Here is a 16,261-nt window from a genome sequence, read left to right as displayed (position 1 = left end):
AAGTTATGAATACCTTAACATCCCAAGACAACTCGAGGTTCAATACTCTTTGCTCTTGGGATCAGATTGTCGAGAAAGATGAACTACCGTCATTGTGTAGCATAGCTATGCGACTAACAAAAGCTTCAATTGCATTTAAAATCATACTGCTTTACATGCAGAAAGAGTGATTGATTGCCAATACAGGTAAAAGGAGGCAAAACACTAACTTCTAAAACAAATGTAGAAACTCGAATTTAGAGTTAGAAGTCAAATTAGACGACAGTTCCAATCAATCAACAGCCAACACATACCAAATTAACAGATGCAAAAAAATCAAAATAATGTACAAGACAATTTTTTAAAAGAAGAAAGTGAACACATGATGAACACTGAATCACGGAAGAAATTGAAAATGTTTTCATGAAAATCAATTAGGAACGAAGAATTAATGGTCATATAGAGTATTCTAGGCTTTTTCAGAATGTTTCTTGTGCAGTAATTCTACATAAATGGATGGTGTCAGAAAATTTAGTATATCATACATTCCAAAAGAATCCAGAATACATGATTTATTTGCCAAACATGCCTGCACCTTTTGCCTTCTTAAGTGAAAAAAGAAAATTATAAAATATTAACACTGCCGTAACTTGAGTTCAACTTCAAGATCATAATTGAATTGAAAATCAATTCAGAACCAGTAACATTGCCAAAATAAAATTAGCCCCAGAAAAGGGGAGGATGATGAGAAACACTAAGGGAGAGAACGGAGATAGTAAGCTGTGGGAAAATGAATATTGAAACTGCTTTAACTCTCCCACTAAGTTTGGCAACTTCAGTATCTTGCATGTTTCTCCATTTTTTGAAAAGTTTAGCCCCATAAATACTTGGGGAAGTTTGACCAATTTGTACAAATTAATATAAAGGCCAAAATTAAAATAACATGCTAAAACTAGCAAATCCTTACTTTGGGCTACGAAATTCACTGCCCCACTCCCAACCTAGCCCTCCCCAACAAAAGCCACCCCTCTTCCCCTTCTTCCTCCAAGGAGCAAGAGTGTACAAGGTGAAATCCTTATTTCACATATAAAAATTGACAAAAAGAATCAGAACCCTCGCAATTGAAAGCACATTTGATTAATTTTTTGCTATTTGTGATCATAATTGGTAAGCCAGCTACTTGTTGTCCCCCATTTACTGAAAAATTAAAAGGAGAAGATGGCATGGAACCCGATTTCTTCTAATCATTCAATGAAGTATACAGGACCAGATTATATTTCTCAAGAATAAATGTGATATCAATGGCCTAGATTTAAAAGATCTAACAGCCTCCATTACTACTGAGGAGACAGTCTAGTATCCAAACCTCCTACATGCCCAACTGTGTGGTTCTACAGTGAGCAAGAGGCAGTATATAGGTTGGTAGAAAATGAATCAGAGAAGTATGAGGCATATGGAGATAGTTGGCCAAAAAAGAGATCAAGAATCAATTAATTAATCATCAAAGTGAAAAACATTGTACCCTGTCAGGGAGATTCCTGGGCATTGGAAGTGCAGTAACATATCTCTGGAGGCAGGATTTCTGAGCAGTTGCATCAGACAGTGAGGTCTCGGATCCATCACCTTGTCCCCGGCCATGGAACTTGGCAAAACGGTTGATAACAGAATACTTCTCTAGCTCTTGGCATTCCACTCTTAAGTCCAGAACAGATGCTCTCTTATCCAACCTAAGTCAACAGTAGGCAGCACAAGAACAACTGTGAGCTTGGAACAAAGAACATATCCACATTGTTTTCATAAATATCAATAAGTTAAAATAATAACAAAGGAGCAAGATTCAGCAGCAAAAGCAGGGAAGAGAGTAAGAGAAGGTGGGGAAAACCATGCAAAATCCTCAGAAACATGCAACCCAGACGCATGCAAAAAACACGGATCCCTCTCATTTTCAGGTAGTGCTTAACTCAATCACCACAAGACCCTCTTATTTGCCTAAGCTTCCCAACCGTTCATCTCAATTATGAATATACTTAAGACCCAGGTCTATCCATCTTGTGAACTGAACAGAAGTTACAGCACGGAAGGATAGTCCCCTTTTATTGAAAATCACCTGCTATTCAAAATTAGAACCCGAAATAAGATTTTTTACCTCAAAAGATCATTCTCTAGTTTCCTTGCTCTACTGATCAGGTCTTCCACAACTTTTGAGAAGTATTGATCACTAATTCTCTCGAATGTCTTCACAGGCACTCTGAGAAAAGAATTTATTCTTAAGATACTTGCTATTAGCATGAATGGGATAATGTTCCATCAATAACAACTATCAACTTAACAAGCAGCATAAAGCATGATAGAGGAACTTCAATATAATTGAAGAGTAGCTTACAGGCTTCCACTACTGGACATAGAATTATCACTTCCAGCACAAGCGAGTGTGCTACAAGTATCTCCTAGGGTTGCTCGAGCAAGAAAGTGCACAACACTCTCATAATGTGGAATAGCATCTGCAGACAGAACTGATGCAGAAGGAGGGCGAAACAGCAGCTGCATAAGCTGTGTTGTCAGTAGAAGCCTTCTCTTAGATCTAAATACTGGCGGCCCGTCCTCTAACATTTCAGCTTCATCTTCCACCTGTCGTGAAAGTGAATCCATCACACACAGATAATTGTTGGAAACCTTCAAAACAAAAACAAACAATAGCTAAATAGAGTCAGAAAAGACTGATTCAGGGATGTGCATACCTTCTCAGTCAATCGGTTTGCTGCTTGAGCCCAGTCCAATTCTGCCGAACTGCAAAGACAAACTCAGCATGAGTTAGACAGTTGAGGAAAAGATATTACACGGTACAAAGGAATTTGCAGAAAATAGGCTAAATGCATATTTATGCCCCTTAACTTCGGCCATTAAACCAATTTAACACTCTTAACTTTGGATATAACATAGCAGGCACCTAGACTTGTTTTTTTGTAATAATTTAACACTTTTTGACATGTGTTATCATTCAACACATCCATGTGTATTGTACAAAGATGTTTAAATATTATCAAAATAATAAACTTCAGGTATATGTTAGGTTAAATCGAAAATCAAAGGTATCTACAGATTAAAAATGAAATTCAGGTGTCCGGTAAGTTAAATTGAAAGTTAAAGTGTTAAATTGACTGTCGATACAAGTTCAGGGGCATAATTATATATTTGGCCTAGAAAATGCAGTTCCTCACACATAAGCCAGGAAAAATGTTAAAAAAGAAAAAGTAATAATGCATCAGTTTCGTCAATAAAGACAGGGGAAGGCACCCATCAATCTGAAGTTTACACCAATCACCTGATATTCTGAAGCATTGGCAGGTCAGAAAGTACTTGCTTATGCCATGGTACAAGTTCTGATGTAGCAGTTTTACGCTTCTTTGGTCTCAAAGCAGCCAGGCGCATATTAACAGCATCTGGACTCATCAACTGAGGGGAAGAAATATCCTCACTTGCTATTGATGAAGTTGAACTTTTATGGACAAGGGCATGCTGACAGGCATTAGCTGCAATAGCATTTCTCTGCTCCAGAGGACCTTGAGCATGCAAACTACTGGAAGGCCTTCCAGAACTGAATGGAAGCTCCATAGCTTTCATGGTGGCAGGTCTTTGTGCATCATGAAATGGCAATACCTGCCCATTTTTAAAGGTTCCATGCTGATCAAACCAGGATGGCGCCATCTGGGGACTGATCAGTGAATTCTGATTTCTCACTGGAACAGCATTGCTATTAGCAAGATTCTGAGTATCATTCTGACCAAATGCAAGCGCATCCTTAGAAGGAATACTTGTATCTCGAACATCTGTTGACTTTGATGAAAAGCTTAGCATCTTAGAATCTCTTGGGGGAATTGAAGCGCAATGTCCAGATGCATCTCTAACCATATTACTCTGAGCATAGAACTGCTGTGCTTCATGATTGCCTACTTGCTGAGCATCCAAAGGACCATCTGGACCTCTAAATCTCTTCAAACTCCTATTACCTGGATCAATGTCTGCATTTTTTACACTCTGAGCTTGGTGCATTAAGGTGTAATTTTGATGTAAAATGTTATTGGGCCTTAAAGACCGGCCAAATGCTTCAATCTCTCTTTGAGTACTGTTGGGGTCCGAAACAGAACTGCTGACAATAGGATCTGAAACAGATTCTTTTCCTTGTGAGATGCTCATTTTAGTCTGTGCAGGGTCATTCTCAGGTGTGTTTTGCTGCGCCTGATCTCCTTTTGCTGCATGTGAATCCCCAGAACATGCACCAGATTCAGATGGGTCCTTGCCTATCATTTGTATATTGTAACCTTCTACTTTCTGCGAACTAGGGGAGGTTGTTTCAGAATCATTATTTGGTTGAAGATTGGACTTGAAAATATTGGATGAAACCTTAAAAGGATGAGATCCAAATAAACGTTGCTGAGCCGAAACACCATTCCACATAGCAGGTGACATTTTTGCAGAAGCATTCTCCAGTGACGTGCCAGATACAGTAGAACCCTGAGGAGCTGACACAGATTCCAAAATCGGGAATTGCTGGGAAGAATCTTTTGCATTATTTTGGTTGTTATTACTCAGTTGGGGCATCTCCCCAGAGGAAGCAACACTATTTTGCGAAGTACTTCTAGACATGTTCGGCACTGATGCCGGTACTGACTGGCCACTTTTAGCTCTCTCAAAAGATTCATTCATACGTATTGACTGGGAAGCAAACCTATCAGAAAGTACATTGCCAGATTGACTGCTTGTCGCCTGTCCACCTATGTCATACGACTGCTGATTTTGAACAAGACTTCTTGAATAAGGATAACCTGGGGAAAAACCAGCAGCAAAATTTCCCTGGAGATTCTTGCCTGTTTGTCCGTTTGTACCAGAAATATTGTTCCTCGACTCCCCTTGAGATGTTTCACCAGGAGGCAACACCTGAATAGAGGAAGCCGACCATGGATGACCCATCCCCCCTCCTACTTCAGAAGCGACATGAGTTGAACTAAGGGAGTTAATTGTCTGTGAAGGGCTCTGAGAAGAAAAGGCATGATCTTGAATGGGCAAGAGTTGAGATGGGGGAGCAAGTCGTAAACCGAAACCCTGAGATGTGGATGATTGATGTTGTTGGTGATAGACAGATCCAGCAGAATTTTTGGCTTCATGCATTTGAGAAGGCTGATTGCAGTCGGAAGAACTGAAATGTGCTGCATTTCCATGCTCCCTTGACTGATCCACCTTGTGAAGAAGCTCAAGCATGTTTTGACTGCAATAATTTTGAACATAAGCATGAACCATCAAAGTGGCAATAGAAAGAGTAAGCAGGGAGAATAAAAATCCAAGTGGTAGCACAAAAAACAAACCATACAAAGAAAGATAAGTTATGACAACAATTATAAAAGCTGCACATTCCTATCTGTTTCAAAATAAAACTAACAATAAGGGCAATAAAGTCAACTATGAAAGTGCTGATGTAGAATGAATATGTGTACCTCGATGGTGTCGTCTTGCTTGTTGCATAACTATAAACAGCTCGGTCAAAGGAAGTAGAAGTGCTAGGTGCAGAACCTGAAAGTCTGTTTTTCAAAATCATCTCATCTGAGCCTTTTGTTTCTCCTTGAAACCCAGGAAATCGGCCCTGTAAATAAGCATGAAAAGAAAACTAAGCAAGGATACTTTCTTCTCCCTTTTTCTTTTCAAGGCAAGGAGGGGGCTAGCATGCTTAGAAAATTACAAAAAAGAAAAAAAATAATGGCATGCACCTCGCATGGCAAAACAAACAATTACCTTATCAATTTCCATAGAATTTCTAGCTATCTGAGCAGGAAATTTTGATTTCCCAATATCTCCATGGTCATGAACTTTGGACCCTTGAGAAACCTGTGTTGCTAGGGACTGCGAAAGCGTAGCATGTTTTGTTCCATATGAAGATTCAACATCAACACCCAGATCCCCCATGGGATGATATTGAAATTTACGAACTCCAGAAGGCCTCCGACCAATATTACTGGATGACTTTAGTTTTCCCCCAGACAAATCATTTGCATCTAGCCAAGCATTTTCTCCCCCAGCACTAGTGGAAGTATAGTGGGGTGCATTGCGAGAACTATCAATTTTGCTTTCCTTCATATCAGGGTGGTCATGAGATTTAACTGCTCCATCGCCAGAAACAATATTTCCTGACGACTCAAAAGTTTGAGGACTCTTATCCATACGAGATTGGTATCTTCCCGGAAACCCACGTCCTCTAGAGTTGACTGAAGAATCCACATGTTTCCAGACATCAAAATTATTACCATTAGGAAGCTGTTGACTGCTTTCCTGTTTGGCCCTTACAGTGCTTGAATCAGGTAAAGCAGCAATATTATTATGGTCAGAATCTTCTCTATTGACCTGTGGGCTACCAGTGGTGGATTTTGCTTGCTCCAATTCAACAAATGAATTAGAAACAGACTCATTCTTCCATATATCAGCGCGATAACCCATTGCCTCAAACATAGGACTCTTATGCTCTGTACTCTGAGAAGCTTGCAATGAGTTTTCACTCCCCTGGTTCTTCAAAACAGCACCAGGGCCAGGGGAGACAGGATCAATAGATTTCCAACCATTTGGTCTGCTTGGTTGGCCACCAGTATTATATGAGGCCATGCTCTGTTGATTTGTACAAGGACCCGGAAATTTTGCATTTAGTTCTGCATTTGAGGAATGAGCACCCTTTTCATTATTATTACTTCCTTCAGAAACAGGCTTTTGCAGAAGTTTGCGGTCCAACCATTTGGCTCCTTGTCCAGTAAATGGCTGGACGAATCTCTGAGAAGAACTAGTATGCAACATCTGATTCTGTTCATATGATATACTGTCTCCAGATTGCTTAACCCCTGGCATGTTGTTATGGTTAATACTTGTGCTGATTCCATCAGACATATTATAGGGACTAGCATTTCCCGTGGAGCCAGCTTGCAATCTGTTATCAGCCCAAGCAGGTTGTTTTTTCCTACTGTCACCGATGTTTGGGGCCAATTGATTCCCAGCTGAAGGTTCACTACCTCGCGAAGCCAGACCACTCCACTCTTCTTGCAGCCCCATTTCTGCACTAGATGTTTCTGCTACAGCAGACTGCATAAGAGCACTCCAACTACCACTCTGCACAGAGGGAAATGCACCAAACAAATCCGTGCCATCTAACATATTACAGCCTCCCGGGCCCATGTTTGTCCCCCTACCAAAAGCTTCCCATAAATTGTCATCTGAACCAAACAAAATCTTTTCCTCAGTTGGATCTAGGGTAGCCACATTTTGTGAAGGGGTAACCTGCATCACTGATCTACCCTGTGATGTTTCTGATGGATCAACTGCATCCTGCCCCCCATGAAAATCCTGCCCAGAACCATTGCTTTGCCTGAGATCTACTTGCTGTAAGCTTTCCAAATTAAATCCACCATTTAAACCTTGACTATCAGCAGTTCCTATCACATTTTTGCCCTGATATCCCTGTCTAGAAACCAAAGTGCTGTCCTGCATGCTTGCCTGATCTTGAAACCCAGTGTACTGATTACCTGAGAAGGAACTACTGCTGCCTGAAATGTGTTGTAAGGTAGACTTATCCATTTGAACAGGAGAATATTGGTTTGAAGCAACTCTAGTTCCAGAGATGGGGACACCATAAAGAGATTGATCAACCTGCTGAGGAATCATGCCCATCAAGCGTGGTCCTTGGCCTTGCTCAGGGGAAAACATCAGTCCACTAGAGGACCCTTGCATAGCAGAAGCCACATTACGCTGCGGCCAATTTGTATTAGCTGCCACAAGCTCCAGTTGCCACGAGTAATTAGATGCATCATGGATAGGAATGCCATTAATTAGAGCGGGTGGATGACTTCCAGCTGCCTGCTTCGCAAAAGAGGAAACCTGGTTTACAGAATTCACTTGCCTTGCTTCTTGTTGCTGCAATTGTTGCTTCTGTTGCTGCTGTTGCTGATGCTGCTGATGCTGCCTCTGAATTTCCTGCATTTGCTTGAGCATGACCTGTTGCTGCAGAAGCTGCATGTCACTGATCCCTGACTGCTGCCTTTGCAAAGATTGGAACATGCCAGGATGCTGGCTATTCAGTTGCTGTTGACCTCCCAAAAAATCATAGTTAACAGGAGATTCATTAAAATCCATCCTTGCTGAACTTTTCTTCTGAAGTTCATCACTTCCTAGCTGTGCTTCAACAACTGAAAAGCCTCTTGATGTTAAATTACGTCGATCAGATTCTGAATCCACTCCCAAAAAGTTTGCTTCATTCTGCCTTGTCTGGAAAACCTGATTCCCGTGCAAATAGCCATTCAAAGTCGGTTGTGGGTTTTGTGCTTGACTTCTAGCAAACTCAGGCCTCAGAGTTGATTGAGAAAAACTTGCACCATGTTGCACACCTGATGACTGTCCCCCATTTCCTCTTTCAGTATCAGCTAATGTCAACAGGGAAAAAGAAAAGGAGAGAATGTTTAACCACAGAGAGGCCTTCAAACCACACCATATAGTTAAACTATATAAATGAACTTCAAATCATGTCATCCTTATTCTTGTACCGACAGGAAAAAGAGAAATAAAAAAAATCCCCTTTTAATTGTATAATATACAGGAAATGATAATCACCAAATCAACTAACTTCAATGAGCATAATCAATTGATACCTGATTGCTGTATACTGTGATTCTTTAAATTAGAAATAAAAGGTGTGCCGATCTGTCTCTGACTACCAACCCACTGATTGTTACCTAGCCCCGGCCACGTGCCTTCAACAACCTCCGGGCGGTGCTGGCCCTGGGACAAGCTCTCCTGGCCAAAAAAATTATGGATCCTATCTCCAACTTCGTTGCCAGGCATAGATAATCCACCACACAAGTTTTCAGCAGCTAGAGTTTTGAGACAATAAAACAAATACCTAAAAAAGCAGGAAAAATTTCAATTTTTATAATTTGACATTTCCATTGGAGAGAGAATATAATTACATAAACTCTTTTTCAAGTACAATCATGTTCAAACCTGTTTTGTTCTCATTTAAGCATCACTCCAAATGCAATCTTCATGTCATTCAAAATTTCAATCTGCATACAATGCGACTGAAGTATTGAACAGAAGAGATTTGCAGCATAAGCACAATATATTTTTAAGAAGATAGTCTCTCAAACAAAAAATATAATGCTATGTGCTAATAATAGGCAAAAGACTGAAACAGAAACTTCAATTTACATAGAAAACACCAATATTAAAATGATCCCCATTTAAATGACTCAAATAACAGAATAACAAATGAGGAAAGTTGGGAAATAAATACGCACAACAAAATCAGTCTTATTTGAACAAAAAATAAATAAAAACATTATTAGTTACCCTTTAATCTTATTTGAATAAAAAAACATTACAAGTTACCTTATAGTTCAAGATGGATAGCTTGTATATTTTGAAAAAATAACAAGAAGATATTGCATCATATTGGGACCTAATAAAAAGTAACCAATTAGGTTTACACAAAACCAATAAAGTCATGTGTATTAGGATAAAGTTCTATCCTCTAGGAATAGGATATTTTGGTTAAAGAATTAACTCTGGTAGAGAAGATCTCTTTGGCTCAAAAGGTGGCTTTAGGTCATAGGGAATTGATCTATAAGTTTGAAAATCCAGGATATAAATTGATACCCTCTCATTGCTTCCTCCCAAATACGAGCAAAGTATTATACTCAATAATGATCTATTACCACGTCCATTTAAAAAAAAAAAGGATTTATCAACCATCCATTTGACCAGACACTGAATGGTAAATATATTCATTTCTCGGAGCCTATGCAACTTGCATTGGATTGTCTCACTATACCAACTAAGCTTGAGAATTTTACATAAATGTATTTTCAATGTACCAAACTGCCCTCTACCTAAAGAGAAATCCACCTCAATCAAAGTCCTCGGTAATTTCCAACATTTTATGCAGCATTCACATTAAACGCCATGGTACAACATCCGACCTATTTCTAGTCAATGACTATGGAATTAACTGATCAAGCAATAAAATTCTTAATAGCCTGCAGATACACCTATATGCTGATCTGACCCTCAATATAAAGTATTTTAGCCACTTCACAGTTCCACAAACAGCTTAAGCATTCAACTATTCCCTGCATCATAGACAGAAAGGCAGGTTCACCAACCAACCAACTTAAAGTGGATGCAGCCAGCTTTAGATTAGTAAGCTCCATAACTTTCGAAGCAGCACGAGATCCCTGAAAGAATAAGTCTCAGCCTAATGTTCAACTGAATTTGCAAAATAAATTTAATAGATGACAAAAGGCTAACGGAGCGACAAGTCCCAACTACTCCTTGAATGCGTTCCAAGTAGGCAAACAAAAAATAAGATTTTAAATTTTCTCCCTCCCCTGAGCCACCAAATGACAGAGAGATTCACTGCCATATCATCTTTGTACGGTTTTCGAAAACTCCTTATATGTACTAAAAAACAAAAGGCCACAACACATACATGTGTGCGTGTATCAGCAATCCTCCCCAAGTGATCCCCAACTTTTCCATAGATTCGCCTTCTCCAAGGTGACAACTGACAGCCTCGTATGCCTCTTCCAAAATATTGAAGCTCTATGATGTATGCAGAGATTAGTTCCGAGGTAAGTAGCCCTATAACCAAATTTACTAGCAAAAGCGTCAAAACTGACACTTTCACAGCAGCACAGAAAATTCAGTTTTCTTATCAAACCAAAGTTGATACAGCTGATATGCAACAAAACACTATTTAAGGAAACTTAAAAACAATAAATATCCTTGAAAATGTCCACCAAAAACCCTACTCCTAGAAAAGCCCTCAACTGACTGAGCCGTGGACCTTGGAGTTGCAAGTCAACTGAATAATTGAAGAATAATAATCTTGGTTTAAGTATTTACTGTGACATTCATCTTTCCCTAAGCACAAAAGGCTCTTTCAATTCCAATGCATGTAAAACTTAGATCACTATTCAAGTACCCATAAACAACATGCTCAAAACTCAAATCAAAGAGGAAAAGCCTCAACAGAAATTCTAATATAGAGAAAAAGTCCACAAGTATCTTTCCAGTTTCCTGCCTCAAGTTAAAACATCTTGATGAAACCATATGAAACATTAAAAGATTCTTATCCTTACAATCCAAACTTTTGCCCCAACAAATTCATATCATACAACAGAGTTCTTAAGAAACATATAAACAAGTCAGAAAAAGAAAAATAACACTCTCTACTGTTCACTTGAAGTAAGACTATTTAACTGAAAATTGGGTTGCACTATTGACAATGACAAATAACGCAATGGTCTCTCAGTTTGTTGATTTGTAAGAATATATCTACCATAGCAAACACACTAACCTAAAGTGAACTTTAGACCATAAAACAACAATTCTCGAAGTAAGTGTATCCATAGCGGATGAGCTCATATAATGCCCCCCTCTTGAATCTTTAGTTTGAACATCCGTAAGTTCCAAGAAGCAGGCCCCAGGGAGAAGAAAGAATTGGTGAGGGACTCTAAAACACGAAAACGACTTGTATCATAGCCACTTCAATTTGATAGAAACCTCAAGAAAGAGTGTTGAATAATATAGCCACTTAATTAATCTTCTATCCTACTGCAGCTCAAAATTTCATACGCACAGACATTATTGGAGTCAATAGTTAGTACTACAACTCAGTCACAGTGAGTGAGATCTAAATACCAACTGCAGTTCAAAACTTCATATGGTACATGCATTAAATTGGGCTGTTACCAAGTACAACCGAGTCACAACGTTTGAGATCTAGGTACGAACTTGTAACTTGAGAGCCAATTAAAGATGGTAAGCACGCAATGGTTCAGATACTAATAACTACACAAATACCTATACTCTAATATTGGATTAGTGCCTTACACTCCATAAAAATAATAAACAGCAAGTTCTGTGACTACATTTATTATATCAGGTTATTTTGTTCACAAATATAAGTCCATAAGCTCCTTCAGACCTTTACTTCTGTAGCCTCTCATTAAGTATGAGGTTCAAAGAACTTCTCTTGTTTAATAAAAGCCAAAACTAACTAAATACTCCACATCTAGGAGCAATATAAAGTTTAACAATTGTTAACTAAAACAAAGAGTATCACAAACAACCACTGCAAAAAAAAAAAAAAAATCATTTTCCTCTCATTTATCAACATTTCCTCAACAACCAAACAAACCCTAAACCTTCAAATTAGGCCCAAAAATATACACATTTATGACCAATTTCAAATAAGATCAAGAAAGCACCCCACCATAATTGAAATCCAACATAAACGCAAAACAAAATAAAGACCTTCAATTTTATTCACGAATAAAATTGTGCAAAAGAACACACAACGAACTTAAATACAGCTGCCCACATCTAAAGCACCAAAACCAAGGCACAGATTCAGTGTGCCAATGCAATTAACTTACAGAGAAAAATCAAGTTAGGGTTTTCAGATAGAGAAAGTTACTCACAATTCCTCTTTGGTGCCTCTGTTTGAGCTTTGTAATCGATCTTCTATAGTGAAAAATTTATCGTTTGAACAATTTAGGGTTTGAAATCGACAGATTTATGTATCAGAAAAAAAATAAATATACAAAAATGAAATGAGCCGTCTCTTCTTTAGCTCAGAGAGAGAGAAAGGGAGAGCGCAAGAGAGAGAGACGAGAGAGGGCGAGAGAGATAAAGCGATCGAAATAGTGTGCGAAATTTTCAACGAACAGAGGAACAAAACTTAGGCTCGGATTCGAGGCTGAGGTTTGGGTTAATAGGTTTGGATCCAAAGCTGGGGACGAAGGAGCAACTATGAAGCGCAAAGATTGTTTTAAAAAATAAAATTCCCTCAGAGTCTTGCTATCTAAAGCATTTTGGACATGTTTTTTTAAGGTAGAAAAACATTATCCAAAAGTTATAAATTTTAGTTTTTATAAACCATTCTGACATTTTCTAATAAAGCATAAGATTTTGACTTTTTCTATTTTGATTAAAATATTTTAAGATAAAATTTGAATTTAGATTCGTATTTATAAATATATTTCATCTCGTTGTGATATTATAAAATATTTACTTAACGAAATATGTAATTGTTAATATTTTTTTTAATGTTCTATTACTAATTTTTAAATTATGAAGACTAAAAGTTATTTAATTTAAAATATTAAAAATTATATTTTAAATTTTAATCTAAAAGAAAAATATGTTGTTGTTTATATATTTTAAAATTTTAATTTTTATAAGAGTATAAACGACTAAAAGTTGAGATAGGAAATTCTTTTTATTAATCTTTTTGAAAGGATAGTATTTAGTATAAATGACTCCCATTTCAATTATTAAATTGAAATTATTTAATTTTTTTATTCAACATTTTGTGAAATTATATAGCTTAAGATAGCTGCATAATTTATAAATTTTAGATACCAAAAGTATTAAATTGAAAATATAAGGTCTTAAGTGCATTTTGAGACAAAGTTTATGGTGGCTTTTGTAACTAATGCAAGGCGTAATTTAGAGGGGCGGTTTTAGAGGTCGGAGGAGGTAATTAAAATAATTAAAAAGAAAAGTAAAAAAGAAATAACAAAAGAAGAAAGGAGGGGAGAGCATGTGGAGTAGTTGAGGGTAGACAGAGAATTAGTGTGGTCCTGCGATCGTAATTTGCCACGTGTAATAATAGATGGTGGAACCCACTTTGTGAGACTGGAATTTGCCAATTTTGGACGATAGATTTTTGTAGATTTGGCTGCTGACGTCGATTCGATATGATTTGGGCAAAAGGGTTTTATATCTTTTCATTTCAGGAAATTATATTTACTTTTTAGAAAAATAAATGGGAAATTATATCTATTATTGAGCAGATAAGTTTTTAAAAGAAAAATTATTAGAAAAAACTGTATTATATACACAATAATATTAAAATTATTTGTTTCATCGCTATGATGTTAATAAAATTATTTATTTTATTTTTCAGATATCTGTGATAAATTTTTAAGTTTGTGTCGTCAAAATGCTAAAGAAAAATTATTATTTATAAAATAAAATAGTGAGTGTGGAAGCTAAAGTTTAAATGGCAGTGTTATGACTAATCATATACTTGCATTAGTTAAAAATAATAATATTTTATTATAATTTAAAATTTGATTTTAAAATATGCGAATTTCAGTCTTAATTTAAAATTAGAACAGTTCAAATTTAAAAATAATATAAATTTAAAAAAATTATAATTCAAAAATTTAATGAGAGACCGAATCAATCTCGGTCTAATATTATCAAAAATTAAAAGGTAATGTTGTATAATGCCTAGTTGGCATATAAAACCTATTTGCCTTTTTGCCTCTCTTATTGTTTCTTCTTCCTTCCACTCCCTTTTTCTCTTTTAATTCTACAAATATCACTACAGCAAAGTATGGTGCTACGGTTACTCATCCCTTCTATTCTCAATTCATAAGTTCATTTCAATTATTTGATGGAATAATGAAGAGAAAACATAAATATTGCTTCAAATTTCTAAAGTGAATAACGAAGTTAATAAAAAAAATAACTAACACAATAAACTTTAAATTTTAATTTTCAAATATTTATAAAATATTTAAAATTCATGTATTGCATTGAGTTGAAATGATTTCCATAGAATCTTATAAAATTAATATGTAATTCTAAAATTTATATGTTCAGTAAAATAAAAATTTATTTAGAAATTTAGATATTTAAACTTATAGAATTAGCTATATTTTTAGGGTGTAAAGCAGCATTATATTAAAATATCCAACAAGCATTACCTCTCTCTAAAAAGGAGGTGATCTAGCCCTATATTATAGTACGACTATCTTGTTACAATTCCACTCTAATCACTAGCCATGCTTTGGCATTCCTTTCCTTACGGTTAAGGTAACGGCTTCGGGCATGGCCAGCTCTTATAGTGTGACAAGCGGTATGTACAATGCCCATAAGCAAATTCGTTGTTGTATGACTAACTGGCGATTGCTAGCCATTCTAGCTTTATGTAGATAAGTTGCAACCTGCAATCCGAACTAATGACGAGTTTATTGAGTTAGCTCACCATCGTGGGATCGCGATCCTTTATCTCGGCCATTATAGCACATGTGTCGCCTATAGCATGAGGTAAATGGTAATATGACATTATCCTCACTTTTCTCGAGTTTATCACCGGCAGTCTGCTTAGGGTTCCAACTTAACAATGACAACTATACACTTTCAACAAAATAGATCGAGTTTTTATTCAAATAAATTTTATATTAATAAATAATAATTATAAAGCTAAAATACTTTTTTTAACTTTAATATTTTTTTGTGTTAATCATTATTTTCCCATAAGTTCTAGGACCTGCATTTGTGCATTATAACAAAAAAACTTATTTATATTTAACTAACTAAGCTTCCCTCTATTAAATGCTTTTAAAATGGTAAAAATACCTTTAAACATCTATAATATATATATATATTTCCAATAAGAAAAAGACATGTGGCACATTTATAAAAATATTAACTCTAAATTTATATAAAAGAATTAAATATGATCTTAAGTGCTAATAATGAATATGATATTTATGATTTATTTAAATACAATATTATTATACAGTATAATAATTATTATAGCTACTACAAATTAATAATAAATCTTATTATATTTCTATATAATAAATATTTATATATATATATATATTAATTAATTAATAAAATAGTTAAAGAATATAAATTTAAAAAATAGTTAAAAAAAATTTATGACATGTTAAAAAATTTATTGGTCCTATATAATAAATAAAAAAAAGGTTTTAATCTATATATATGTGATATCAAAAAATAATAATATAAAAGACAAATAGCAAAAATACTAACAATCTTATTTATTAAAGATAATTATTATTTGGACGTATAAAAACTTATTAGTGCAATAAAATAGGTGAAAAATTAAAATTGATAAATATATATATATATTTTATGTTTAAAAATAAGTAAATTTTATAAGAATAAATTACATGACTTTTATAAAATAGTAACATTAGTATAAATAAAAAATTATAAAATAAAAATAAAACTTTTTTTTGTACTACTATAATTATAAATTGAATTATATAGTATATAAAATATAATTTTAAATATACAAATAAATAAAATAATTATACAATAAAAAATGTCAAATTTTTCCATGAGATTCTACGTGGCTGAATTTTATGAAGTCGTGTCATGTTATTTTTAATAGAAAATAGCACATTGCAGATTTATAAAAAAAATAAAT

At 35.5% G+C, this 16,261-nt stretch overlaps 1 protein-coding gene across 5 annotated transcripts; it reads right to left on the bottom strand.

The window, feature by feature from the left end:
• Positions 1-1,198: 1,198 nt before the first annotated feature.
• On the bottom strand, positions 1,199-12,811 carry LOC8284443. Of its 5 annotated transcripts, none has more exons than XM_048372968.1 (11): positions 12,486-12,811; positions 10,490-10,674; positions 9,004-9,065; positions 8,652-8,902; positions 5,764-8,426; positions 5,469-5,614; positions 3,302-5,242; positions 2,718-2,766; positions 2,363-2,607; positions 2,126-2,227; positions 1,199-1,706 (listed from the first exon to the last, which is right to left on the bottom strand). In XM_048372968.1, the coding sequence occupies exons 4-11, from the start codon at positions 8,842-8,844 to the stop codon at positions 1,481-1,483; spliced, it is 5,565 nt and encodes a 1,854-aa protein (XP_048228925.1). In that variant the 5' UTR covers positions 8,845-8,902; positions 9,004-9,065; positions 10,490-10,674; positions 12,486-12,811; the 3' UTR covers positions 1,199-1,480. The 5 variants fall into 5 exon arrangements, with proteins under 5 accessions (XP_048228925.1, XP_048228926.1, XP_048228924.1 ...); XM_048372969.1 differs by having other exon boundaries at positions 10,490-10,641; XM_048372967.1 differs by having other exon boundaries at positions 10,490-10,602.
• Between the last annotated feature and the right edge of the window lie 3,450 nt (positions 12,812-16,261).

Source organism: Ricinus communis, chromosome 4 (assembly GCF_019578655.1).
Source record: "Ricinus communis isolate WT05 ecotype wild-type chromosome 4, ASM1957865v1, whole genome shotgun sequence".
In the NCBI taxonomy this organism is placed as follows: Eukaryota; Viridiplantae; Streptophyta; class Magnoliopsida; order Malpighiales; family Euphorbiaceae; genus Ricinus; species Ricinus communis.
This window is presented reverse-complemented; position numbering and strand designations above follow the sequence as displayed.

Excerpts from the sequence above, each read along its gene's own strand:
- LOC8284443 (XM_048372968.1), bottom strand. The coding sequence starts at position 8,844 with ATGCCTGGCAACGAAGTTGGAGATAGGATCCATAATTTTTTTGGCCAG. Across the intron at positions 8,427-8,651 it reads TCACAGTATACAGCAATCAG|CTGATACTGAAAGAGGAAAT; the intron begins GTATCAATTGAT and ends TGTTGACATTAG. Across the intron at positions 5,615-5,763 it reads ATTCTATGGAAATTGATAAG|GGCCGATTTCCTGGGTTTCA; the intron begins GTAATTGTTTGT and ends GCTTATTTACAG.